General features: G+C 34.7%; 1 protein-coding gene across 4 annotated transcripts in view; it reads right to left on the minus strand.

Annotated features, from left to right (window-relative positions):
- LOC111146914 (MYC binding protein 2, E3 ubiquitin protein ligase) overlaps positions 1-27,836 on the minus strand; it is a 257,881-nt gene that overhangs the window by 135,443 nt on the left and 94,602 nt on the right. For all 4 annotated transcript variants that reach the window (XM_022502672.1, XM_022502671.1, XM_022502673.1 and 1 more), the window contains 10 exons: positions 25,512-25,629; positions 20,017-20,221; positions 19,262-19,415; positions 10,928-11,100; positions 9,475-9,600; positions 9,254-9,381; positions 7,215-7,306; positions 4,882-5,016; positions 2,990-3,073; positions 1,879-1,975 (listed from right to left, as the gene is read on the minus strand). In XM_022502672.1, coding sequence (XP_022358380.1) covers positions 1,879-1,975; positions 2,990-3,073; positions 4,882-5,016; positions 7,215-7,306; positions 9,254-9,381; positions 9,475-9,600; positions 10,928-11,100; positions 19,262-19,415; positions 20,017-20,221; positions 25,512-25,629 — 1,312 coding nt within the window. The remainder of the gene's footprint in view (positions 1-1,878; positions 1,976-2,989; positions 3,074-4,881; positions 5,017-7,214; positions 7,307-9,253; positions 9,382-9,474; positions 9,601-10,927; positions 11,101-19,261; positions 19,416-20,016; positions 20,222-25,511; positions 25,630-27,836) is intronic.

Below are 27,836 nucleotides of genomic sequence, written 5' to 3' on the forward strand. Positions count from 1 at the left end.
ATTATATAAATAAGCTAAAAGTATTTAAAGCACTTTAATAATTTTTAATATAATAAAGTATTTTATTTAGTATTAGGTATTAGTGACAGTATTAAATAACTTATTTTATGTCTACATATTAAATTTTACCATACAAACTATAGCCCATCCTTGATAAACAAGTTAATAGAAGATAGAAATTGACTACAAAATACTAAAATATTCTTACTAGGTTTTTAAATTCTCCAATGTGGGTTTAGGGTAGTGAGCATTCCTTTCAGTTCTAGTTGTTCTACAGGCTTTACCATACTTATATGATGACAAATACTAGATCATCTCAAAGCAAAGCACTTATTCCCTGACCCCCACCAAATTCCAGTCCTCTGGTATAGTAATACCAAGATAAGAGTTTATAGTTTAGCTTCTTAAAGAAAGAGTTGAATACATTTCTTATATCAAGATAACAATTACCTAATGACCACAAAACCACTTAGACACAAATATCAAAAAATTAATAAGCACAAAAAAAAGATCACTGAAAAAGACATACAGAATCAAGATACTTATTTGGATCAAAAGCTATCAAACTGATCTTAATACTAAAAGGATGCCAAGATACCAAGGAGCCAAAGTTCTTGAAATCTTATTGCAAGCTCTATCTCTATAAACTATCAAAGATCTTTTGGAAGGTCATTTGGCACAATACATCACAATTTAATTTAATTTAATCAGCACACTTCCAGTAGAAACACTCACATAAGTACCTAAGTAATCAAAGATGCATATGGAAGGACATAATAGTAAAAAACAAGAAATTGATAGGTATAGGGTTGAATAAATTAAGAGTACAATTATTCTATGGGATGCTGTGCAAATACAAGAAAAGATTAACATAGAACGGAATACACTAACATGGATTTTGTCCTTAACACTATGAAAATTTTTAAAAAAGATGAAAAACTTTACTATTACAAACAAGGAGACTGTACAGCATGCTGTATATATAGACTAACAAGTTTGTGTATGTATAAAAATGGTTTGGAAGGATATACATCAAAATGTAAACAGTAACAGGGTGACTTTAGTATACTTAGCATACTTTTAATATTTTTTATCCCCACTCCACCCTCTTCCCAACCAGGAATGTGTATTAATCTTGTTATTTAAAAAAGAAGACAAAAAAGCATTCATCGTACACGGTTCATGAACATGAAAGACTACCAACTACATGAATAAATAGCATTCATATAGTGCCTTATATTTAAAAAGCATTATTGTATCCCTTATTTCATTAGAAATTCATAATGATGCTATCACACAGTTTATTTAGATAACTGGCATAAGAATGTTCAACTAATAAATGAAAGAAGAACTTAACTTGGACTTTCTGACATTCAGACATTTCATGACAATTAAATCATGTTGGCTTTCCATTATACACTGGCAACTCCAGTAATGAGGTATTTCTTTAAATGTAGAATGTGCATAGTCAAGTAATTCAACAGAGTACTTAGATATATAACTCTTGTATTTAGCTCCTCAAGCATTAGGCTAGTGCTTTTTGTCAGTATCAGCCTTAACTTTTTTTTTTTTCTAAGCCTTAACTTTTCTTTCACTTTTTAACTCCTCCCACATATGTATTCATACATGATGTACTAGAAAACCCACCAGTTATATCAGTTCATGTTGAAGTTCATGGTAAAGTCACCCAACATCTCTGTTTTCCCATTATTTAAAGGGCTTACTCTTTGGCCTGGGATCTCAGTGTTAATATAAAAACAAATCTGAGTTTGTAAAACTCTCCTGAGATAAACTCTTAGACGAGTGGCTAAATGCTAAATATCAAAATGAAATAGAGCACCGGACAAAAAACCCTGAAATTTTAAAAAAATGGCTTACCACCGAGACAGTTCTTGCAAAAGATCTCTTTAAAATGTGTACAGGTTCGCTGGTTTGCTGTTTGCCCTTTGAGGCACTGCCATCACTGGTTGGTAGTCTGAAGGTAGCAGACACACATAAATTTATGTTGGAAAGTCCAGTGACATTTTTATTTTCAAAATATACATTTTTGCAATAGCAAAATATGCTACTATTAAATTTTAAGGGCTATATTATTAAGAAGTTATTCGACCAGTGTACCCAGTAGTCTGAGCAAGTTGCTATGTTCATAATGCTAATTGTTACGAATTCTAACTATAATAAACTGCATAGAAACAAACAAAAATCTCTTCTTGGGACACCACCTAGAGTCTTAAAAGTGATTACTATGGAAGTAATCAGGAAGTAACAGTCACTGTTGGAGAGGTATTTCTTTAGATTTTTTACACTCAAAGAATGACATTTTTTAGTGAGGGTTTACATATATTTTAATTCTTCATTCTAAATATTATTATAGTAATCTACTAGAGATAGATGGATAATAGGCATATGCTTCCATAAATGTCTCAAATACCAGGAAGTAATTAAAATTCTTAAATGTTATAAATATAATAAATATTATCACATGGATAATTATTATTTGACATTTCAAATAAAAGGAGGAAATTTTTCAGCAGTAAGGGCACCCCTCAACAGTAAGAGATTTTCTATTCATTCCATTACAGTACCAACAGGAAACATAAGACAGCAGGAAATCAATCAGGCCTGCATCTGAAGTCCCCATCTAATGTCCCAGTATCATTTCTCTAAGACAAATTTTTATTACTTTATAATATTTTGAAATGGGTATGAAAATCCAGATAAAGAAACAAGTTACTAAAATACTGCTAATGGCATAATACAGATAATCTGAGTCATGAAGTAAAGTTTAAAATTCAGCTCAATATAGAAGATGTTTAAAAATATACAAAATATTAAGTGTTTTTGTTAAAAATAGCTATATTTCTACTGGTATATTATAACTTGCTGTGTGCTTCAAATAATTTCATTATGTCACATATATTTTATAGTATCCTAGATCATTATAACAAAGGACTAAATCATATTAATTAACTATAAATATGCTAAATACCTGTATAATAATTGAGGTATCTGACCAGCATTAACATCTGTACCATTATTTGATTTCTTTGAACTCTTAAATTGGAAAACCACCCTAAGAAGAGAAAAAATAACAATGATACCACAAAACAACATGATTCAAGATACATGAAAGGAAATAAGAAATTTGACAACAGTGTTTTCAAATCGTATGTTAATGAACAGAGATTCATTCTTTACGGAAAAATACAAGTAAAAAGGAGTTGTTTTTATTTTGGTTCAAGCTCTGAAATGGCTTCATGAATTAAAATAAAGGAATTAAACCTGATCAGGAATTCCTTGGTAAGCAGCAGTCCTGCCTCCTGCTAGTCTCCCCCAGCTCAACTTTAACCAAAACAATAAGCTTTTTGTTTTTTTTTAAGATTTTATTTATTTATTTGAGATAGAACAAGAGAGAGAGAGAGTGCACGTGCGCAAGAGAGAGCACACATACAGGGAGAACAGCAGGCAGAGGGGGAAGCAGGCTCCAGCCAAGCAGGGAGCCTAGTACTCTGGGATCATGACCTAAGCTGAAGGCAGGTGCCTAAGGACTGAGCCACCCAGGTGCCCCTAGAACAATAAGCTTTTTTTTTTTTTTTTTAAAGATTTTATTTATTTATTTGACAGCCAGAGATCACAAGTAGGCAGAGAGGCAGGCAGAGAGAGAGGGGGAAGCAGGCTCCCTGCTGAGCAGAGAGCCTGATGTGGGGCTTGATCCTAGGAGCCTGAGATCATGACCTGAGCCAAAGCCAGAGGCTTAACCTCTGGAACCACGCAGGCACCCCAGAACAATAAGCTTTTAACAAAATACTTCAACTTCTAAAGAGTTTAAAATCTGCTCAACCGCACACGATAAGCTTTAACTTCAAACTGCTGTGATACTGCGAAGTTCAATGAGCTGCATATGGAATCACACAGTCCAGGATCAAAGCAGTCTCCCTAGTGCTAGCACATAATCTTAGAGTAAGTCTGAAAGGGATACTTTACAGCAGGCTTAATTTATTTAATGCATTCCACTTGAACATTCAGGAACAAAGAATTCCCCTCATTAATTAGCCTGTTCTGTTTTTGATAAGCTTTGTTATAAGCTGAACAAAACTGCTTGAAATATATTATTACATAACTTCTACTCATTTCAAATAGTTCATGCTCAAGAAGAGTAAGGAGTAAACTGAATTTCTCTTCTAAATGATAGTCCTTTCAAACACACAAATCCAGAGTACCGAGAATAAAGAAGGCTAGAGTTAGAGTCAAAAGAGATTCCAGGTCTAGTTTTCATTCTGCCACACAGCAGTGATACGATGTGCAGCAAGTCAGTTCACCTCCTGTCTCTCTATTTCCAAGCGGAAAACAGAGCTAATAACAGTTTCACAAAACTGTTGAGGGCATCAAATGAGAATATAGATGAAAGAGTTTTATAAACTAAAAAGCACTCTACATATGAAATTTAAACAGTAAATCTCCCCCTACATCTTATTAAAGCTATACCATCTCATATTGCTAAAACTCTGAAATTTATAAACTGTTTTTATAAGGACTGTCAAATTTTATAGCAAGTATTTATTTCTTTTTTATGGTTTCCAAATTCCTCACTCTTCTTGTCACTTTATGTAATTTCTAATTGGTAATAAATTCTTAAATGATGTAACACCCAGAAATACATACAAATGACAAATGACAAGAGCAAAGAGTAGCAGTCCTGTTCTCTCCCTGTTCTGTCTAGACCTTAATCTGGCATGAGATTGCATAAATTTAATGTTTGGCAGTCACATTATGATCTAGTCTTACTGACATTTTTATCCTTCTGAGAGACTGAGCTGCTAAAACAATATTCCACTAACAAAAATGAGAGTTGCTTAAGTAATACTTAAACATTTTGCTTACCCATCATCTGTGGTAATAGAAGCTTGTCCATGAGATCCACAGTCACTGCTGGGTCCGGACACTCGAGCCCATGCTACATACCACCAACCAGCTTGCAAGAGAACTGGTTCATCAAACATCATTGCATATTTTTCTCTGAAAGAAAAATTAGTGAGTCAAAGACAATGCCTTTGCACTTCCCTGTTACATATATTTGTTATATATCCTTTATAAACAAAACATGAAAATTCATTGTGTAAGATTCTTATTGAACATCATTAAAAACCTATTTTAAAAAGTCTGAAACAAATTAAAAACTAAAAATATCTGCACAGGAACATACACATAATAGTCATTTGTTGTCATGGTGATGGCACTCCTTACCTTGAATTCTAAAACTTGGTTAAATGTTATAAAGCTCTCATTAAAATAACACAAATTTTTTTAATTGTTCAAAAAAAACCAAAAAAACACATGCCAATTTAATTGGAAAAAGAAACTCTGAATCTCAGTTTTTTAAAGTGTTTTGAAAGGAAGTATGTTAAGAAAATGGTTCTGGAGTCAGATGGCCTGAGTTCAAGGCTCAGCTTCGTGATCTGCTAGTTGCGTAACTTTGGGTAAGATATTACACCATCTCTGTGACTCAGTTTCTTCATGTGAAAATAGGGATGAAGATGATGTCTAGATCACAGGATTGTTTTGAGGACTGAGGAAATTCAGATAAAGTATTTGGAACTATGCCTGTCACAGTAACCACACAAAAAATTTACTAAAATAGAAGGAGAAAGCTTGTATATAAATAAGGAGATCTGATAAAGTTTTAGGTAATAGACTTTAGTGGTTGTCACTGGGATAGAGAAAAGAATGAAGGGTATTTGAGGAAGGGAAAAAATTAATGCACTGTAGAGGTATGAAAGTACAAAACGGGGCTTAAAAATTACAAGGGGTCTAGTTAGGTTAAAGCATTAAGACAGATAAAAAAGTATAGTTAGGTAGAAAGTTAAAAAAGATGTTGTAAAAGATTACTGAAGTCCTTTAATTCTAGCCTTAGGAACCTGGGCTTTGTTAGCAGGGAAACGAATAAAATCTAGGTGATTCTCTGTACGTGAAACAATATATATTTTTTTGAATCAATATATTTTTGATTCATAATTATATGCTCAAAAATAAATACTAAGTGACAATGGCATCTTAAGGCTCTGTTAAAAATCAATCAGCTAATTTCCTAAAATCTTCCTAATCTTCATTTGTATATCACATAAAAAACAACTAAAAAATATCTCCTGATACTGGTGAGTGCTTATAGTGAAAAAACTAAAAATTTTCTGTGGGTTTACTATTTTGTTCTCAAAAGTAGTTATCTGTTAAAAGCAAACTTAATGTCTTACTGCCATTTTTAGTAAATACACATTTTCACTAGCAAAAAGCTTATATATAACACACAAGGTTTTAACATAGTTATTACTGGCAAGTACAGTTTATTATTACTATTATGAGGTTCAATTTATTTTTTCCTCATCATTATATCCCCTGAAACAAATCACTATCTTGTCATAACACAAGAGAGAATTCTTGGGATTACACAGAGAGGACTGATAAAAGCTAATTCTCTTCATACTTTTAATGAAGCTTTATAAATAAACATCCAGATTCTGGTAACAGGAAACCCATTATCCTAACAGGTTTCAGTAAAGTTGGCCACCTCCCCAAGTGTGTTATAATCAAGGACATACCACAAGCATGGTGTCAGGCCACATGAGTGATCTGAATTATGGCTCTCTATGACTATTTGGTACTGTAGACATACTGCTACAGGTAGTAAATAATTCTAGGACATAACTAGAAAGCTAGCACAGTAGGTGCTCTCTAAGTGATACATGAAAACAAAAGTGTGCAAAATATATATATATTTTCATCTTCAATGGAGAAATATTTTATCTTTTAAAATACAAATACGGAAAACACTATTAGTTTTAGTACAGTCCTGTTAAATGCAGCACTTACCTTACCTAATATACAGCTTAATTTCTCAAGCATCTTATCACAGATTATTTATTAAAGATTTTATTTATTTGATAGAGAAAGAGAGAGAGAGAGCACAAGTAGGCAGAGCAGCAGGCAGAGAGAGAGGGATGAGAGGCAGAGAGAGAGAGGGCTTCGTAGAGAGCCTGATGTGGGACTCCATCCCAGGACTCTGGGATCATGACCTGAGCTGAAGGCAGATGCTTAACAATCTGAGCCACCCAGGCATCCCCACGGATTATTAAAAACAGCATTCTTACATTTCTTCACTCACAATGAATTTTTTACATTAAGTATGTGAGGTTGCTGCTGAATAATAAGGAAATCTTTACCTGGCAGCACAGTCATAAGCCAACACGTCGGTCTCTGCAAGAAGGTCTCCATCGGTTTCATGATCTCCTCCATCAGGACCCAACTCGAACAGCTGGGAAAAGGAGAAAAACACATCATGTCCAGTTGCTCAGTCATGCAAACCTGCTGAATAATATGTTTATAATTTTGTGTGTTTCCAATAATGTGTTGGACACTGCAGAATATAAAAATCAGAATGCCTGCTTTTTTAATGTTAAATACACAACCCTACATATTTAAATTAAGAAACTTACGGTCTATGTTAATCTCAGTCCTCCTTATTTATATATTCATCTATTTATAGCAAATGTTCTCAGCTGTTCTGTACCAAATATAAACATGTGATGGAATGAGAGAACTCAACCAACGCATTTTATCCACGTGAGTTTTTCTTTTCCTTTTCTTCCTTCCTTCGTATGTACCTACCTACCTACCTACCTATGCCACTGTATTAATAATTAAGTGTTCTTAATTATTATTTCATCCCTATCCTCTATATAACTCAAGGGGCTTTTAATTCTTTCTTAATTTCTATATTATATGTATTTCTTTAGCATGTATATTCCAATTATAGCCAGAAAGAAGCTGTATCTTTAACAGTTTGTCAGTTCTGGTTTGGCTTCGAGGGGAAGTGTCCTCAAAAACTATCATAGTAAGGGAGTTTTAACATAGTAATATAAGTTTTAGATATTACCGAGAGGAGTAAGAAAAGATCTCCTAAACAGATGGCATTTAATTAGAATTTTTAATGAAGCCTGCTACTGAAATTAAGGCACAAACTGTAGTTTTCTCTCTTACTTTATTTTTTTAAATTATTTTTTATTTTTTTTTATTTTTAATTTTTTTTGGAGAGAGAGCGTGAGAGCTTACATATTTGAGCAGGGGTTGGGGGTTGGGGAAGAGGGAGTGGGAGAGAAAATCTTAAGCAGGCTCCATCCCCAGTGTGGAGCCCAACTTGGGGCTCGATCTCAGGAACCTGAGATCATGACCTGAGCCAAAACCAAGAGTCAGACTCTTAACTGACTGAGCCACAGACGCGCCCCTCTCTTTTATTTTAAAGGCAAAACCAGATTAATCTAAGAAGTGGAACATTCAAGCTCTTAGTGAATTTTCAAAGAATGAGCACATCCTTTGCTTGGAATAACCTCAGACCCTTTCTGAGATGAATAGGTACAGTAAACTGAGGACTTTTGATTATTTTTATTTTGTCTACCCGATGAAATCCATACCCCATATTCCATCTCTTGCTTCATCCCTGGTCCCTGTCTCAGGGTGATCATGTTGGTTTATAAAGGATTTGGCATCAAAAATGCTAAAAAACTTTTAAAGCTATGTCAAAATGTCCCTACATCAAAACGTATCAGGGGCATATCAAAATGTCCTGCTATTCCTAGACCAATAGGAAGTTCAGCACAAATGACTGAGATGGACTAGTCTCTGTCAGCCTAAAATTATTAAAAAATCATTTTCTGTTCATTTCCTCCCATCTTGACTTTTGATTTTCTAATGAGTCCATGATCTAGTATTACTGCATTACATTTTAGAAAAGTTTCCTCAAGTCCTTTATTATATATTATATATATATAAAATCATAAACTAAGTCAAAACCAACATCTTCAAACAAAAAAGGGCAACAGTGTCAAAAACTGCTTACCTTAATTTTCTTTCTTTTTTTTTTTTTTTAGTTTTGATATAATGTTCGATGATTTATTAGTTGTATGTAACACCCAGTGTTCATCACATCATGTGCCCTCCTTAATGCCCATCACCCAGTTTCCCCCTTCCCGCCTACCTTTCCACAACCCTCAGTTTGTTTCCCGGAGTCAAGAGTCTCTCATGGTTTGTCTCCCTCTCTGATTTCTTTCCGTTCAGTTTTCTTTACCTTCCCCTATTGTCCTCTGTACTATTCCTTATATTCCACATATGGGTGAAACTGTATGGTAAGTGTCTTTCCCTGATGGATTTATTTCACTTAGCATAATACACTCCAGGTCCATCCATGTGGATGTAAATTGCTTACCTTAATTTTAGCAGTATATTCTCCTCTCCCTCCAAACAAACCAAGGCCACCAAGTAAAATATCAGTGTCAGCACTAAAACGTATAGCTTCTACTGAATGAGCAGAGTAACCCCAGCCCCCTCCATGACCTAAAGGATACAAATAATAATTAATGTTATAAAATATCTCTCTCTATATATTTCACTTAAATAACAATATTTCTTAAACATAAATATACATACTTTCAAACCTGTTTACTACACTATAATCTTCTTTGGAATAAACCTTCATTACTGCTTGAGTCTCCTCCTCTGTACTTGCAACACCCATTTTTAAATCCTGCATAGCTGCTAAGGTATCAAGGCAACCTAGAAACAAACAAAAATTCAACTCCTTGAAATTAAAATTTCCCATTATATTGATGGTATGAGATGCTATAGGGGACAAATTAAAATAATCAACTCTGAGTGTGTTCAAAAATGTATTCTAAGCTTTAGACAATGTTTCATGAAAGAATACCTATAACCAGTAAGAATTCTCCTCTATTTGGGTAATTATATATTTTTTTTAAAGGAAATTTAACTTTCTTTCTTTCTTTTTTTTTTTTTTTAAAGATTATTTATTTATTTATTTGACAGAGAGAGATCACAAGCAGGCAGAGAGGCAGGCAGAGAGAGAGGAGGAAGCAGGCTCCCTGCTGAGCAGAGAGCCCAATGCGGGGCTAGATCCCAGGACCCTGAGATCATGACCTGAGCTGAAGGCAGTGGCTTAACCCACTGAGCCACCCAGGCGCCCCTATTTGGGTAATTATATTTAAACACATTCTATATGTCAATGTTTTGCAAAAACTTGAAAAGTTGGACTCACTCAATCTTTGAGTCTTTACAAGGTTCTTCCTTTTATGAAACTCTGAATTACTTTTAGATTCTTAGAGTTCTACATGAGGAAGACAGCAGGTTGAGAGAACCTTAATCAACGCAAGTTTTGGATGTTTACAATGATTACCACATGAAATTTGAGAAAAAAGAAGCAAGGAATTATATGTATGATCTATTTAATTATACTTAGAAATATGATTTCAGAACTGCAAATTTTAGATAACCATAAATGAGTCTTCTTAAAAGCAATAAATAAGTAGTTACATGGATTGGTATATAACTTCTATAACAAGAATATATATAAATTCTGAAAAAATGCTGTATTATAAATTAAATTTATATATTATAAATAGAAGTGAAGTTGGTGTGCTGTGAAAATTGTGTTATATAAGAAAAAACAGAAGTAATATATATAAAATTCATAATTATATAAAAATATTTTGTAGCATTTGTTATTTTAAAATAATGTATATAAATTAAATTTTATAATTATACATTTGAATATTCCATCTGCATCTCTAAAGTTTTTATATTAAAGCTGAACAAAAATAGTATTTTAAAAAATCTGCCTGATAGAAATTATATTCAGGAATGCTTTATGTTTGGCCATACATGAATTGTGTTGGTTCAAGTCTGGTATGTTGGTGTTTGTGGGATTAACAAATTTCTTTAAGATAGAGGGTTTAACGTATATTGCAACTAGCACATTGTTGTTTAACACATATGAGAAAATGAAACACAAATCTAAATATTCTTTAAAAAAAATCCTCAGTACATATTAATGAAAATTAGCTGATCATCAAAAGAGCAACCCTACCTAGAATGTGCAAAGCTGCATGAGAGCGGGTGGTGAGAGCCCTGGATCCTGTTGGTAAGGCAAGTTCAGGACTTAGAATACTGCATCTGGATTGCATGTCTGTTGCAGAGGGAAGTCTGGCATCAGCAACCACAGCATTGTAACACCACAGTTCTCTAGTATTTGGTCGAAACCTTCAAGAAAGAATAATCATAGCACCTCAACATACAGTTTCTAAATTTCCAAAGTATAATTGATGATACAAAGAGAATATAGTCAGCTTAAAGAGGACAAAATGTAGTTCATTATTTTCTCTGAGTTAAATATATAAATAAAATTATCTGTCACTACAAGTGAAATAATTTGAATGAAACAGTATTATAGATCAGGATACTTTATAAGTAACAGAGCAACAGCATACATATATGAAGCTTCTATACAACAAAAACTCCATAAAAAACGTTTGAAGACAAAGGGCAAGTTGAAAGAAAATAGGTGACACATACGTATGAGACAAAACAATAATATCCACAATCCTGTAAATCAATAAGAGACAATCAATCCAGTATCAAAAGCGGGCAAAAGACCTGGAATGCAGTTTTCAGAAAGGAAGCACTAATAAAGTGTATGTAGATGTTCAAACACTAATAAACAGTAACCTATAAGCGACCCACAATACCCTCCAACCATCATCTCATTTCTCTTATCCCTTCCACAAAAAAATTCTCAAAAAGCTGCCTCTACCTCTTTACCACTTTTTTTTTTTTTTTTGCTATGAATTCTTTTTGGAAAAGTTTTTATCAACTACACAGTACATACAAAAGAATAGTAACAAAATATTTTCAAAATGAGGTATGAAGAATAATGGATAATAATAATACTAATGAAGACTAATATGCACTAGTAAAAAGAATATTACCACTATCTTTTAAGTACACTGGCTCTTCTTCCCTACTCAATTTCTTCCCTTTTCCTTCAAAAGTAGCAATTACCTTGAATTTCAAGAGTTTACCATTCTCTTGCTTTTATGATTTTTTTCATATGTTTATATCAAAATTGTATATTACTTAAATTTCATATTTTGAACCGTATATGAACAGGATACACTCTGTGTTCTTTCCTGGTTACCTTTCTTTAAACAATATTCTTACAATGTATTTTTACAGTGATGTATGACTGTTTAAGTTCATTCATTCTTGTTGTAAGATATTTTTTTAAGACTTTATTATTTATTTATTTGAAAGAGAGAGACCATGAGAAGGGGGAGGGTCAGAGGGAGAAGCTGGCTCACTGCTGAGCAGGGAGCCTGATGCGGAACTCAATCCTGGGACTCCAGGATCATGACCTGAGCTGAAGGCAGTTGCTTAACCAACTGATCCACCCAGGCACCCATCTTGTTGTAAAATATCAATAGTTCATGTGACTATATTATAACTATATGTCCATTCTAGTTTTTTTTTTTTTAAGATTTTATCTCTTTACTTGAAAGCGTGAGAGAGAGACAGAGCATGAGAAGGGGGGTGTCAGAGGGAGAAGCAGACTCCCCACTGAGCAGGGAGGCCAATGTGGGACTTGATCCCAGGACCCTGGGATCATGACCTGAGCCGAAGGCAAAAGCTTAACTGACTGAGCCACCCAGATGCCCCCTATTTGTCCTTCTATTACTGATAGCAAAAAAAAAAAATAAAAACCATTCAATTTTCCAATACAAAAAAAAAAAAAAGAAAAATGCTGCTGTGGATAATTTTAAACACAGCTCCTAAAGCTTAAGTACGAGACTTAGACAGGAAGGAAGAACAAAGTACTCATTTTTTCATAACTGGTAAGCCTACATAGAAAATAATCATTTTTTTGAAAATCTGATTTGTGTCAGATACAGCTAACATTCAGATTCATTTATTAAGGATGGACTTCTCAATCAATGGTGCTTGATGATCCAAATGTACTAAATATAAGAGCAACTAAATCCAACAATCCTACTTCCGGCATATATCCAAAAGAACTGAAAGGAGAATCTTGAAGTGGTATTTACACACTCACAATCATAGCAGCATTATCCACTACAGCCAAGAGGTAGAAGCAACTTAAGCAACCATGGATGGATGAGTGGATAAATAAAATGCAGTAAAACATACAATGGAATGTTATTCAGTCTTAAAAAATTCAGAAAGAATTCTGTCACAGGGTGCAATGCGAATGAATCTCAAGGACATGATGCTAAGTTAAATAAGCTAGTCACAAAAAAGACAAGTACTGTATGATTCCACTTCTTTATCAAAAGTTGTCAAATGCATAGACAGTAGATGGTGGCTGCTCCAGGGTGGAGGGAAGGAGAAATGGAGAGTTGTTCTTTGGGGATAGAGTGTCAGTTTTACATGATGAAAACACTTCTGGAGATCTACTAGACAACAGTGTGAATATACTTAACACTGCTGAATTATACACTTATAAATGGTAACATTTTATGTTTTTTAGCACAATTATTTTATGTATTTTATATGTATTTTAGCACAAAATTTTTTTATTTTAAACTTAAAAATAATACTTGGTGGAGAATAAATTCTATGAAAGTACCTGCTATAATTAGTACAATTGCTTATTAATTTAATCTCTTAATCTAATTGGTTTTTTTGTGTGTGTTTATTTATTTTTCTCTGGTTGCTTTTAAAACTTTTCTCTTGAAAAAAAAAAAAACAAAAAAAAACTTTTCTCTTGGTCTTTAGTGTTCTATAGTTTCACTGTAATTCTCCTGATTGCAAATAATGGGAACACATAATTTCTAATATTTCTGAATTTAAGTCTTTTTTTTTTTTGGTTCTGGAAAATTCTTAGGCATTATCTCTTCAAATACTGTTTCTCCTCTATTTTCTCTAATCTCTAAAATTTCCTTCTTGGACTTCTATTAAATCTTTTCATTATATTCTTCAAATCTTTTTCATATTTTTTATATTCTTGTCTCTGTGGCATTTTGTGTAATTTCCTCTCAATTCTTCAAATCTGGTCTACTCATGCATTTAGGTAAACAACTATTCTTCACTTACAAAAATTTTGTTTGGTTGTTTTTCAAATATGCCTCAACATTTTGAGTCTCATTATGAGTTTCTTTTGCTTGATCAATTTCATCTTTTATTTTTAAACATTTCATATATAATTTATATTGTTTCTGCTAATTCCAAGATGAAACTGATCTTGTTGCTTGTCTGTAGCTGAATTTCACTAACAGCAATATTGTTTATATGTTAAGCAATCTTGGACTTTGTGCTCCTATTTGATGGAATGTTAATACATTAAAACCCTATGGGCCTAACAGAGGAGGGGTTTTCTCTGAAGATGATTTACACTTGCCTTTTGCTGGAGACACAGGGGTATTACCTATTTAATCTCAGTTTAGCATCATTCCTAGGCCAGAAGCTTAAAAGAGTTTCAGGATCAGTTTCCATCTTAGTCACCTCGCAGCTAGCACAACACCTGTTTTCCAAACTGCAGCACTGCTTATCGGCATTTGCCCCTAGTGAAATCCCGTGTTTATAGTGCTGACTGCTTACTTCTCAAGGGTCACCTCACAAGGTATGACTTTTATTTTTATGCGGGCTTTCTTTCTTTGAGATGGGGGTGGAAAACAGGGGCAGTATATTAGCAACATCTTGGCTGAGTGTCAAGCCAATGTATAAAAATACAAACTTTTTTTTTTTTTAACGCATAGGGCCCCCTTTAAAGTATTTAGTTTACCAAATTGCCAGAAGTGAAATGCCCCACTCTTCAAACACCAGTCTAGTTTGCACATCAACCACTTCCCTGAAATTATTCTCAAAATTGCAAATAACTTCTAAGTAGCTAAACCTAATGGATTTTTTTGTCATTTACTCAGGTAAGCCCTCATCAGTATTCTAACATCACTGAACACTCTTCTTTTTGACCCACTCCCCCTTTAATTTCTATGTCTGCACACCCTCTTGCTTTTCCCGTAGTTCGTAAACTGCTCCTTCTAGTCTCCCAACTAGTTTCTCCTATCTCACCTAACTTCTCTAAATCTTATAAGTCCTCCTCAACCTACATACTCTGTCTACGTGATCGTGTCCAATACCATAGCTTTAGATACACCTGTAAACTAAAAATTCTCACATATATATCCCAGTCCAGACCAGTCCTTTGAACCTGGCTCACTTAACATGTCAAAAACAGAAATCTTAACAAAATCTGTCCCTTTCTCGACCTTTCCTGGCTTGGTTAATGCCACCATGATTATTCAAATGCCAAAATCAGAACTTTGGAAATCATCCTTGACTACTTTCTTTCCTTAACCACTTTCCAATACAAGCAACTTTTATTGGCTCTGTTCCAAAATATATATGCTGCTGACTGCTCCTCTCTATCACCCTTCCACCACTACCACTCTAAGTTTCATGCCATCATCTCTCCCCTGCACTGCTGCAGGAACCTCCTAGAACTACTTTTGCCTCCTTCCCATTTATTTTTTCACACATTAAGTATAATATCTTAATGTCACTTCCCAACTCAAAATCTTACAACAACTTCCTATTTTGAAGAAAATTCTATTTCCCTAATCCAGCCTACAAAGTCCTACATGTCCTGGCCCTGCCTACCCCTCTGAATTTATTTCATGCTGCTCACTCACTATGCTTTAACCACACTGGGTTTCTACAAATTCCTAAAACACAACCAGGTTCTTGCACCAAAGTATTTGGGTCTACTAAGCTCTGCCTGCTCAGAAGACTTTCCCTAACTCTTCAAGTGCTTGGTTCTTTCTTATACTTTAAGGTCTTAACTTAATTGTCTCCACTGAATGGAATATAGGTCAGTGCTGTTAACCTCAATCACAGCAACCCCCTCTTCTTTAACAATGCTAAGTAAGAGCTATAAAGTGTATTATTTATTCACTTTTATATAGTCTATATTTGTTTAAAAAAAAGACAACTTCTCTATGAGCAAGGGATTCTTATCTGTATCTTACTGTATCAATCTTTGCTTACCATACAGTATCTATCTAATATTTACAGACTAAAATTAATAGCAAAAATTAAAAAAAAAGTACTGTATATGGATGCTGACAGTATGGGAAAATATGGATTCTCACTGCAGTTGGTGAGAGAGTACTAAAGGACAATTTAGCAGTATATATCAAAATTCTATGAGCCAATCTTTTGGCCTAGCAATTCCACTTCTTGAAAGCTATCTTATGGGAATACACTTCCATGAGTACAAAACTGTGTGTGTATACACACACCTGTGTTTGTGTGATCACTCTGGCAATATAGGTAATACCGAAACATTAAAAAGTAACCTACAATGTTTGTTGATAGGGAAAGATCCTAATAAGTATATTTTGGTTTATCCAGACTATAGAATTCTATACAGTTTAATAACAAAGCAGTTCTTGCTGTACTGACTTGGAAAGATCTACAAACTGTCATTTAGCCAAAAAAAAAAAAAAAAAACCTTAGCTTTTAAAATGAATATATTCTTATATGTATAAAAAATACATGCATTTTTAAAAAGTGTTAAACAATATAAACCAAACTTAATACCTGTGACCCACAGAGGTTAGTAGGATTTGTGTGTGGGGGGGAGAAAAACATCTGAAGGACCACACAATTCAAGTTTTGCTTTGCATTTGAAAAAGTAACAGCATATATTTATGTGTTATTTGTGTAAATTTTGAAGCGGGAAATAAAACTGCTATTCTTTTTTTTTTTAAAGATTTTTATTTATTTGACAGGCAGAGATCACAAGTAGGCAGAGAGGCAGGCAGAGAGAGAGGGCAGGCTCCCTGCTGAGCAGAAAGCCTGATGCAGGGTTCCATCCCAGCACCCTGGGATCATAACCTGAGCTGAAGGCAGAGGCTTTAACTCACTGAGCCACCCAGGTGCCCCTAAAATTGCTACTCTTAACACTTATCTGCTTTTTACAGATGCTAAATTTCCAATTACTCAGGAGAAGTTAGCTGTTTTGTTTTGTTTTGTTTTTAAAGATTTTATTTATTTATTTGACAGGGAGAGAGAGAGAGATCAAAAGTAGGCAGAGAGGCAGGCGCAGAGAGAGGGGAAGCAGGCTCCCTGCTGAGCAGAGAGCCCAATGTGGGGCTCGATCCCAGGACCCTGGGATCATGACCTGAGCTGAAGGCAGAGGCTTTAACCCACTGAACCACCCAGGCGCCCCGAGAAGTTAGCTGTTAAGAATACAAAAGGAAGCAGACTCTGTTCGGGAAGGAAAGTCAAAGTGAGCTACTACTAAACCTACAGAGTGTAGTACTGCCAAGTATTTAAACCCAAAGTGTAAGTATTGAATGAAAAACACAAAGGATATAAACCAGCCAGAAGTCAGGACAATGGAATAAAACTCTGATCCTGATTATAAGAAAACACCTTCTAGCTGTTTAATGAAACATTTGAGGAGACTACCCTTCATCTTTCAATCTCTGTTTTGGAACAAGGGAGGAAATATTCAAGGACCTGGCAAGGCATTTCAGATCATCCCTCCCACTGCTATCACCATATGTGCAGAAGGCGAGGCTCAACTAAACGCACACTACACTTCTGAGTTCTGTAGTTCTGTCAAGACTTGAGGGAAATAGCTCTAGTTATACTGTTAGAATCCAGTTCTGCTAGTAACTAATTTAAAGAATGTATTTCTAATTTAGTGAATGTATCCACAAAGTCTCTACTGTTGATCTTTATTTTATTAATGTAAATTTCTTTCATTTAAAGATTAAACATATAAAGATTATAGAAAATAAAATATATAAAGATTATAGAAAATAAAATAAAATATAGAAATAAAATTCAGTTTAAACCAAAGTCCAAACCAGGGCTTGCTCTTTGGTAACTAAGTCTCTTGTATACAGACGTGTCATCAGTAAATAACTAATGCCTAGTCTATCTTTACACCATGTGCCTTTCTATTCCCTCCACACTATCTCACTGTGACCACTATAATTTTGGTTCTCAGCACCTCATGTCTTTATAAGGATTACTATTAGACTACTCACCTCTAGTCTCTCCTTATCTAATCTATCCTGTATAATGCTGCTTGAGAAACTACAGAGTGCTACTCAATCAATTCTGGCTTCCAGGCCTTTCCACAAAATGAACACTAAGACAGGAGACTGGTCAGCAACCTGGGAAGTACTGTAATTCCTTCACTCTGAATTCAGCCTTAGGACTGATAGAAAACATGGCTTCTTTTTTTTTTTTTTTTTAAAGATTTTATTTATTTGACAGATAGAGATCACAAGTAGACAGAGAGGCAGGCAGAGAGAGAGGAGGAAGCAGGCTCCCTACTGAGCAGAGAGCCCGATATGGGGCTCGATTCCAGGACCCTGGGATCATGACCTGAGCCGAAGGCAGAGGCTTTAACCCACTGAGCCACCCAGGCGCCCCAGAAAACATGGCTTCTTAAGACCTGGCTGGCTGACGGAAATGAAAGTAGGCATGGGCAGAGGAAGAAGACAAAGAAGTCTTTTCCCTTTCCTCATTGGTGCCACTTAAACCTTTCAAATTATCTAATTCCTGTCCACTGACTTTGGCCAAATAAACAATGAAATAGGGGGAAAGGAAAAAATAAAAGGTAAGTCCTGTGATGCGTCAATCTGGTAATGCAGGGGATATCTCCTACTAGAATTTAAAGCCAGAAATGCTGAGGACAGAAATTCTCTTTACTCATTATGATACAACGCACTGTAACAAATTTAAAGCAAATACAATATAATTTGAATCTTTAGTGTACCTATATTCATTCTCTACACTTTTATAGTTTCTAGAGTTTGGTAATCCTATACATTTCTACATTTCTCTATCAATATATGAATATTCATAAAGGGTTATCTTAATTATTCTATATTGTCTTTGGCACAATTTCTTCTACATAGCTGGTAATAATTCGATATATGGAAAACACAGACAAGATTGCTGACAGATCAAAAATAATTAACAACAGAATTCTTGAAAGTAAAACTGCTTAATATAATGACAGCAGCAAATAGTTCCATAGTACGTACTATGTGCCTCTGCTCTAAATTCTTCACTCTTCATAACAATTTATGAAGTAGGTACTATTATCACTCCAAATTTATAAATGAGAGAAGAGAAGCACACAGAGTCAAAGTAACCACTCCAAGGTGACACAGAAAGCACACTGTGGATCTGGAATAACCCAAGGCAGCCTGGCTCAGAACATATGCTTAAACATTGCACTACACTGCAAAGGTTCTGGGAAGCACAGTTAAACAAGAGAATTCTCATGTATAAAAGGTCTGCCTTATACCTGAATATTGTATCACCACAAGAGTATAATTTGATCAGAACTTATTTAATACTCTATCTTAAGAACAGAGCTTACCTCCAAATGACATCATATACTGGATCAAGACACACACCAAATCCTTGCAGATCTTCTTGTTCAGAGTCATTAAAAGTTTTACAACTCCCATCCACTTTATTTATCAGAAGACATTTAAATGGAGGAGGTTCTGATATAGAAGCAGGTACCAAGCCTTGGGGAAAGATATTTATCCATCTTAAAAGTGCATTACCTTTTTATAATGCCTCAGCTTAGAAGGTAAGTATTATTTATAAGGGAAGTATTATTATTATATCCATTTTACAGATGAAGAAACTGAGACTTAAATAAATTAAAAACTTTAAGGTAACAGAATTAGTACCAAAACCTCAGGCTGTCTAAATATACAACTTATGCTCTTAATTTCTATACTGTATCACTCCATTATATAATTAGTTATGATCTCACAAACTCAAGTACAGATTTATACCTATAGATGGAACTTCAAAGTTTGACTTAAGTAACCTTTCACAGAAATTAATTTCTACCATTTATTTAGCAAGAACCAATACAGAAAAATTCCTCCTTCCAATACAGGTTTTATCCTATCACAACTTAGCTCATATTTCCACCACTCTCTAGCTTATAAATATTCACATAAACACAGACATTTAGAAGCTTCTTTTAAATTTCTTCAGATAGAAAGAAAACAAAAAGCTCTAAGATTATATATCTCATGATAGGTAAAGATGAACCATTTATTGTCAGTTATGACAAATATTTTGGGAAGAACATTTGTTCGTTTGGGGTATTACCTATTATGTGTTTACTGGCAAAAATTTCTGATGTAGCCAGCACATGAGAATTAATAAGTGCTTCATCAATGCGTAAGAAGGTCTGGTCCCCACTTGCACCTATCCAGGTAGCCTTTCGTCCATACTTTGATCCAATGTTAGGCATGGGAGCTGGTTTTGCATTCCAATATGGCACATCCAAAATTGGTCTACCCAGCTGTCCTTTCTAAAAGATTAAATAAACCGTATTAACAACATTCCTAGATAAACCATCTATAATTTTTTATAAAGTTAAGAAGACAGGAGACAAAAACAGCTCTATGAGAAATTATTCCTTATCAATTGTTAGTACTTTTTTTAATTAACGAAATTCATGTGAAATTTAGGCCAAAATTTGTAAAGGAATAAAATAATTTCTATTATTCTTAGGACCTCCCCCCAATAATAAATCACAAAGTATGTTATTAAAAAATAACAATAAAGCTGAAATATTTTTTCATCCAAGAAATTGCCCTGAAATACTGTCACCTGAATTTACATGAAAAGTATAAGTATACAATGTTAAAAAATAAGCATTACAAATTGTTCATTTAAAAAAATCACTGAAAAAAATATTTTTGATATTTTAAGTTGACAGTACTTAAGATGATAGAAAGTCACTACTATCTTCTACTATATACTTTGATATTTTAAGTTGATAGTACTTAAGATGATAGAAAGTCACTACTAAAATCACACAGTCTGAAAATATTTGAATACTACAACTGTGAATATAATTAGAAAACTACATTTTTTACAAATGTTTATGTGTTACTAAGTTATTTTACTTATGTTTCAAGATAAAAAGCATAACCAAATAGTAAGGTATGATATCTTAAGTAAGTAATTATTAACTCACTTAAAAACTATGGCAGTCTATAGGTAGTAGGTTAGGTAAGAGTTTAATTTTAAAAATAATAGAAAGTCTCTCATTACTAAGCTAGTAGTAGCTATCAAAGAATGCTGACAGTGGATGGGTAAACATACATCCACCCCTGGTTCAGGAGCTTGCCCTCCCTGCAAAGCACTATGGAGGGTAGAAAATGCTGTCTCATGGCATCCAGGGTCATCTGCAAGTCCTGGGAATGAGAAAGCATTAGCAAAAAACCTGAAGAACACTGGTGCACTGCAAATAGCCTGGTTAATTCTCACCCAACTATCAGGTTTCTAGCACGTTCTATCACTCCTTCAATACCACAGCAAGAAAATATAGCCACAAAGTGACTGCAAAAGCAATGCAGCTTTAAGCCCTGGGTGGAACCAGGGGAGGGAACAATGTGGCAACCACACAAACAGAGAAGAAGCCCAAAATTTCAATGTTAATTCTCAGCTTCTTTCAATGTCTATCCTTATTTTTTGACCCCCCCACCCCCCAAAAAAGCACAAAAATGTGAACACTGAGCAAAGTATATAATATTCAAAGATATATTATGCTTTTAGAAGGAAAATAATTCTAATTGTCACTGACTACTGAAATAAATATCTATTCCCTACTATCAACCAACTAATGTAAAGAAAAGCAGTATAAAAATACAACAGATGCCTGGACAGGCCCATGGGATTCAGAATGTGGTTACACATAAGCCATAGTTAAGTTCATAAAAGTTCACAACAAGGACTTTTGCAGGTAGAGGACAAAAATGGCTGATTTCAATTACTATTCACATTCTTCATCAAACAACAAAACCAACATACAGGACAAAGAAAACCACACATGACTCAAGTCTATAGCAGTTTAGGAAACAGCAGATCCGATGACCTTTCAGTCACCTGTAACCAAAAGGAAAAAAACAAATTCCAAGCATCTTCACCCTGGACCTGCCACTGCAAGCTGGAGGGGGTGGAGAGTGCAAAGGGCAGCTTCTGAGGGACAACAGTAGAGTATTGAGGGCTTAGAAAAAACACTGGCAAAATCATCTGCAAAGAGAAAATCTAACCCTTGACATCAAAATATGCTATGAAGGCACACAGCAACAGCTACAAGAAAAAGACTTCAAAGTGTGTAGGACCACTTCTCACCCATGAGACTGACGCAAATTAAAAGATACGACAGCATATTCTGCTGGCGAGGCATTTTCAACCACTGCTGGTGAGAATGCAAAAATGGCCTACAAAACAGCAGAGGCACTAACCTTCAACCCAGACAGCTACTTCTAGAAACTTACCTCAAAGGTACACCTCTACTAGTATTTATTGCTTTCACTGCAAAATATTGGAAAGTACTTGCAAAATATTGGGAAGTTGTATCCAAGCTTAAGAAACTGACTGAATGAACTATAGTGTATATGCACAAGGGTACTATGCAGATATTAAAAAAAAGAATGAGGAAGATCTCTACGAACTATCACAGAATGATGTCTAGGAGATATAGTAAAGTGATAAGAGCAAAGTACAAAAGAGCATATATAAAATGCTACCTTTTGAAAAATAAAGGGAAATAATTATATGTGTGTACATATATATAAACACACCTGTATCTATACAATACACACAGGAAGGATAGACTGGAAAACAATGAAGTTCATTACTTACAAGCATGGAGTAAAGGGGATATGGGAGGAAATGACACTTGACTGAGTACACTACTATTTTTGTGTTACTTCAACTTCTGGAAACATGTTAATGTTCTACATATTCAAAAAAATAAAAATTGTATCTAAAGATAAGAGAGGAGGGATCCTAAAACTAAAAGCAAACTGCAACAGTGCACTGGACCAGAAGCCCCTTTCATTAGAAGTCTGAGGACAGGACATAACAGGCGTCAGCATTTTCACCAGTGTATTCCCAGGAATGGGGAGGAAGACTGTTATCACAGAGAGAAGAGGAACACCACTGTTTAACAGTCTTCTGAATCTGCCCCCTTTCCTGCCCTCCCTTTGGCATCCCTAGGGAGCATCATTCATTGGTCCAGGCCAAAGTTATCTCCATGCTGAAAGGGCATCTCTCTCCCACAACCCCTGACATCTTACTCACTTTATAGAGATGAACCCCTGCCCCAGGATAGGGTGAGACAAACAGACCTGTAAAAGGGCTTATTTTCAGGGACAAGGAGAAGAAGGGTTGTTCTTGGCTGTTGCTGCTCCTCATAAAGAATCTGTTCTTTGTAACTATGCTTATGAATATTAACTTTTTTTTTTAAATAAAAAAAAATGGCAAACTGAAACAAATGAATCCAACTCTATTCCAAAGGAGTAACATAATCCCACTGAAATGGGGTGGGGTAAGAACCCAAGAAACTTATAAACCTTATACCTTTAGCTGTGGGGAAGGACAGAGGTGAGAGGGGGCAGGAGTGAGAGTGAAAGACAAATTGTGAACTCCTTGTTTTTATAGTGGTATGGGAAAAGCAAATATAAAACTATTTTACCATACTTTAGGACTGAGTGAATGAGAAATAAATGTACTCATAGTATTAGAAGCCAGAATTCTTACTTCGGAGGAAAGAAAACAAACACAGAATGGGTGAAGGTTAAGAAAGACCCCTGTGGGGATGGGCTGGAATTAGAGGTACTGGTATGGGCTTCTGATTTCTAAAATACCCATATGTATGTATATATGCATAAACATGTGTACTGGGGAATCTAAAGACACCCCACTGCAATGAATACACCTAGTGCTCAGCTGGTGTCTAAAACTAGTTCCCACTAAAAAGGACCTTTGTTTTTGGAGAAATGGCTGCTTCTAGGACTGATACAGAGAAGCCAGAAACAACTGGTTACGCCAGGAAGTAAGGAAATGCCCCCAAAGTGAAGGGGCATGTCACAAGAACATAGGAGCCAGCTCGAAGGGACTCTGATCCATGAAATCTGAGACAATCTATGCACCCAAATAATTATGGACAGTAATGAGGAAAATACAAATACGTGCATCTGGACCAAAAAAAAAAAAAAAAAAAAAAAAAAAAAAAACCCAAATGAGAAAGAAGGGCGCCCGCTTACAATAAAATGCAAAGGGCTAACTGGTAAATATAAGGGGGTGCTGGAGTTGGAAAACCATCATTTTGCAATCATTATAGCAAAGACTGGTTTAGGCAAGAATGGGAATCTAAATCTAGGGGGAAACTGTAAGAGAAGCATATACCTTAAAACTATCTTATTAAAAGAGTCAACCCATAAACTGCTTATTAGTTTCAAGAGAAAAAATACTAATTATGCAGTAGAAAAATCAGACATTTTCCAGGTGGGCATTTTGTGCCTTCAGATGTGATACCTGTGGAGAACACATCATCACTTACATAGCATTTTGGCCTGGAATACACAACCTACATCTAAACATGAGGAAATAGCAGAAAAACAAAAATAAGGACCATTTTATTAAAAAAACAACAACAACAACAACAACCAAAAGCCAAAGTACCATACTCTTAAAAAATGTCAATGCCATCATGATAGACAAAGAAAAGGTATAGAAATGGTATAGATTAAAGGAGACTGAAGAGACATCACAGTCAGATGCAATATCTGATCTTAAATTGGAGGAGACCAAAAAATGCCAAAAAATAACTGTTGGACCAATCAAAAAAATACAAGTATTCAGGAATAAAGGATCATAATATATGCAAAGTTACTCTTAAAGGGTCCAGGAAAAAATATGTTTTACACACACACACACACACACACACACACACACACACACACAGTGCTTAAGAGAGAACAAGAGCGTGCGTGTGCAAGTGATAATGCAAATCAAAATGTTACCAAATAGGTGAAGCTGGTTCAAGAGTACAAAGGTGTTCTATGTACTATTCTTACTTTTTGCAATCTTTCTGTAGTTTAAAAGCATTTCCAAATAAAAGATTTTTTTCTTAAAGTACACATTTACATTTTTTAAAAAATCAATAGTTGCAAATTATATCCCAGAGATTTAGGTTATGGAGTTATGAATAGTTACCCACATCAGAGATGGTATAGGCTTATTAGCACAGTCTTACAAGGCTTTTCCTTGATCTCTACTATGCCCAAACTATATAAAGCTTCTCAGAGCATTTTCACTCTTTTCAAGCTTTGGCAGAAAGAGAACAAAACAGGCAATAGACAGAAACAGAGAAAGAAAAGCAGAGGAAAAAGGAAACTATAATTTTAAAGAAATCTAGTAAGAAAACCAGGCTTTTAAGAAGTTCTAAGTTAGAAAAAGTTCTATATGTTAAGAAAAATGAATCTTTGCAAGCCACTTGGGAAATAAGCTCTTAAATGACAGAATAACTCTACTGAATGCTTAAAGGATTTTGACCTGGAATAAACATGTCAAATTCTAACATAATTGTTAAATTTAATAAATTCTAATAGTACACTAGAGAAGAAAATTATTTCACAGTAATGTCATTCAGGTCTTGTGTATGCTGGATGTGGAGACAGGAAATATGCATATGTAATAATTATAACACAAGAATTGCACTGAAACCAGAAAAAACAGCTGACACAGACAAACTGTAAGGCAATGGTACAATGCAATACTATTAATGCTTAAAAATTCCTTACAGAAAAACTTCCAAATGTGAAGACCTGTCCGTCCATTAAAAGTACAGCCGTGTGGTTGCTGCCTGCAGTAACTTGTGTGCTAGGGCCTGGCAAAGCTTGAACAAGAGTGGGACATCCCCTAGGTTAAAAAAAAAAAAAAAAAAAAATTAAGTCAATTTCTTACAAGACTCAACTGAAATAAAAAGCAATAAATAAACATTGCAATAAGGAATAGAAGAAATAAAAGGCACTAATAGTATACTTAGTATTTATTAAAGTACCATATGCCTGCCTTCATATACAAAGATAGGTGCCAGATATACAAAGATGAAAAAGACATTAACACTGACTTTAAAGAGATTATTAAAAAGATTTCCTAAATTTACTACCCTACTTATGGACACAAATTTTTTTTTTTTTTAAAGGAAGAAAGTTATATCTTACAGGAAGGATTTGTGGAGTTATATAGAACAGAAGAGTTGCAGAAATGCTTGTGACGCAGGGAGACATAATTTTTATTTTTTTTTTCTGAAAGACTACCTTTGTTTTAAAAGGAAAAAAATTTATCTTTTATAGCAATGGCACATTAGAGATCTCTATAAATATTTATTGGATGAAATAAAAATCATACACTGCTTTAACAGGAATTCAGTCCAGGAGCTATATGAAACAATCAATCTTATATCCTTTTTTCTACCTTTTTAAGTGAGCTATAATTTTAGATTTTAATAGAGTGGTTAATGAAATCAGAATACAGTAGGACAAGAGGCATGAGAGCCGTGACTGGATGCCTAGACACTAGAGCTAGATTGGCTGGCTGTAAATCCCGGCCCCACCACACAATAGCACTTGGACCAAGACTATGAACAATGTACTCATCCTTCTTGTATTTTAGTTTTCTCTTCTATAACAGAGGATAGTATGAAACAGTACCTACCCTGTAGGGTTCCTATGAACAACAGAGAAGCTCACACATGTCAAGTGTTTGGATCAATGTCTAGCACACAGTTAACAATGAGTAAATGGTAACTAATACAATAAATGACATCCTTATATCTATCGTATCCATCCTCGTATGATTTTATTAATTATTTATTAATCACTTTTAGTAATCATTTTCTGTAATTAGAATAACCATTGTAGAAACAGTCAACAAATAATAGGAGGCTCTATTTTAGAGACAAGTCTGATAAATTTTTTTAAAATTTAATTTTTTATTTAGAGAGACAGAGCACAAGCAGGCAGGAGGAGCAAAGGGAGAGGGAGAGAGAATCTCCACACAAAAAAAGAAAAATAAAGGAGAACCAACAGCTAAAAGGAAAATGAAGCTCGATGAGGCTTTGTTCCTTTTAAAATGACAGAGATTTATGTAAGTTTAAAAGCATGAGTGGAGGTAAAAAGGCTAAAGGTACAGTTTAGAGAGGAGAAACAAAACAGCAAGATTCCTAAGGAAAAGGTAGGTAGGCTTCATAGCATGGACGAGAACAGGTCCCTCTTTCAAAGTAATATGAAGAAGCAAAAGAAGTAGTATAGATGTAGATAGGTTTATAGAGTTGGTGGGGTGAAGAACTTCCCACCTAATGGATTTTGGATTTGCTGTGATGTGAACAGAAGTCATGTGTTAAGAGGAAGAAGGAAATGGGTAAGCAGAGGATTTGAAGATTACAGAAAAGGCATGGTGGTGAATGGAACAAACATATATGCAGATCAGAAGTTTTTAACTAAGATTCAAAGGACTTCTAGGAAGTCTGTGAGTGAGCTTCAGGGCTTCTGTGAACCTCCTAAATTTATAAGTCAACCTTTATGTGTATATTCTTATATCTACTGTTCTGAAGACAGACCCCATCTTTCACCAAATTCTCAAGAGGTGTTAAACCAAATAGTTCAAAACCACAAAGCAGAAGAATGATTGCCCATTGTAGAGCCCTGGATCACTCTGGAAGTCAGGTAACAATCTGCACACATACAGTGATTCATTTTTTTCCAGAAGCCTAAGTTAGACATCAAAAACATGGACAGAGTGATCCATGCTGAAGTTTTGCCATGTCCTAGCATTGAGACCAAGAGGGAAAGAAAACGAAGGTTACTGATAAGAGTCTAGGTGAAGAAAATAAACAATCTCTAACTTGGAGAGAAAATAAAGTAAAAAAGGTAGAAGAGAGTAAAAACGTAGAGGGCAGTGGGGAATGAAGTACTGATAAAGTTAAAGGCCGAGTAAAGTAAAGCTAAGTAACAGAAGAAATTATCATCATATTATGAGGTATTTAAACTTAAGAATTCAGAGTTGGAGCTGTGCTGGATCCAAGATGGGTCCTGGGAATAACTACCATGAATGTGGAAGTAAAA

This window comes from Enhydra lutris, unplaced genomic scaffold, assembly GCF_002288905.1.
Source record: "Enhydra lutris kenyoni isolate GAN:26980312 unplaced genomic scaffold, ASM228890v2 scaffoldscaffold15, whole genome shotgun sequence".
In the NCBI taxonomy this organism is placed as follows: domain Eukaryota; kingdom Metazoa; phylum Chordata; class Mammalia; order Carnivora; family Mustelidae; genus Enhydra; species Enhydra lutris.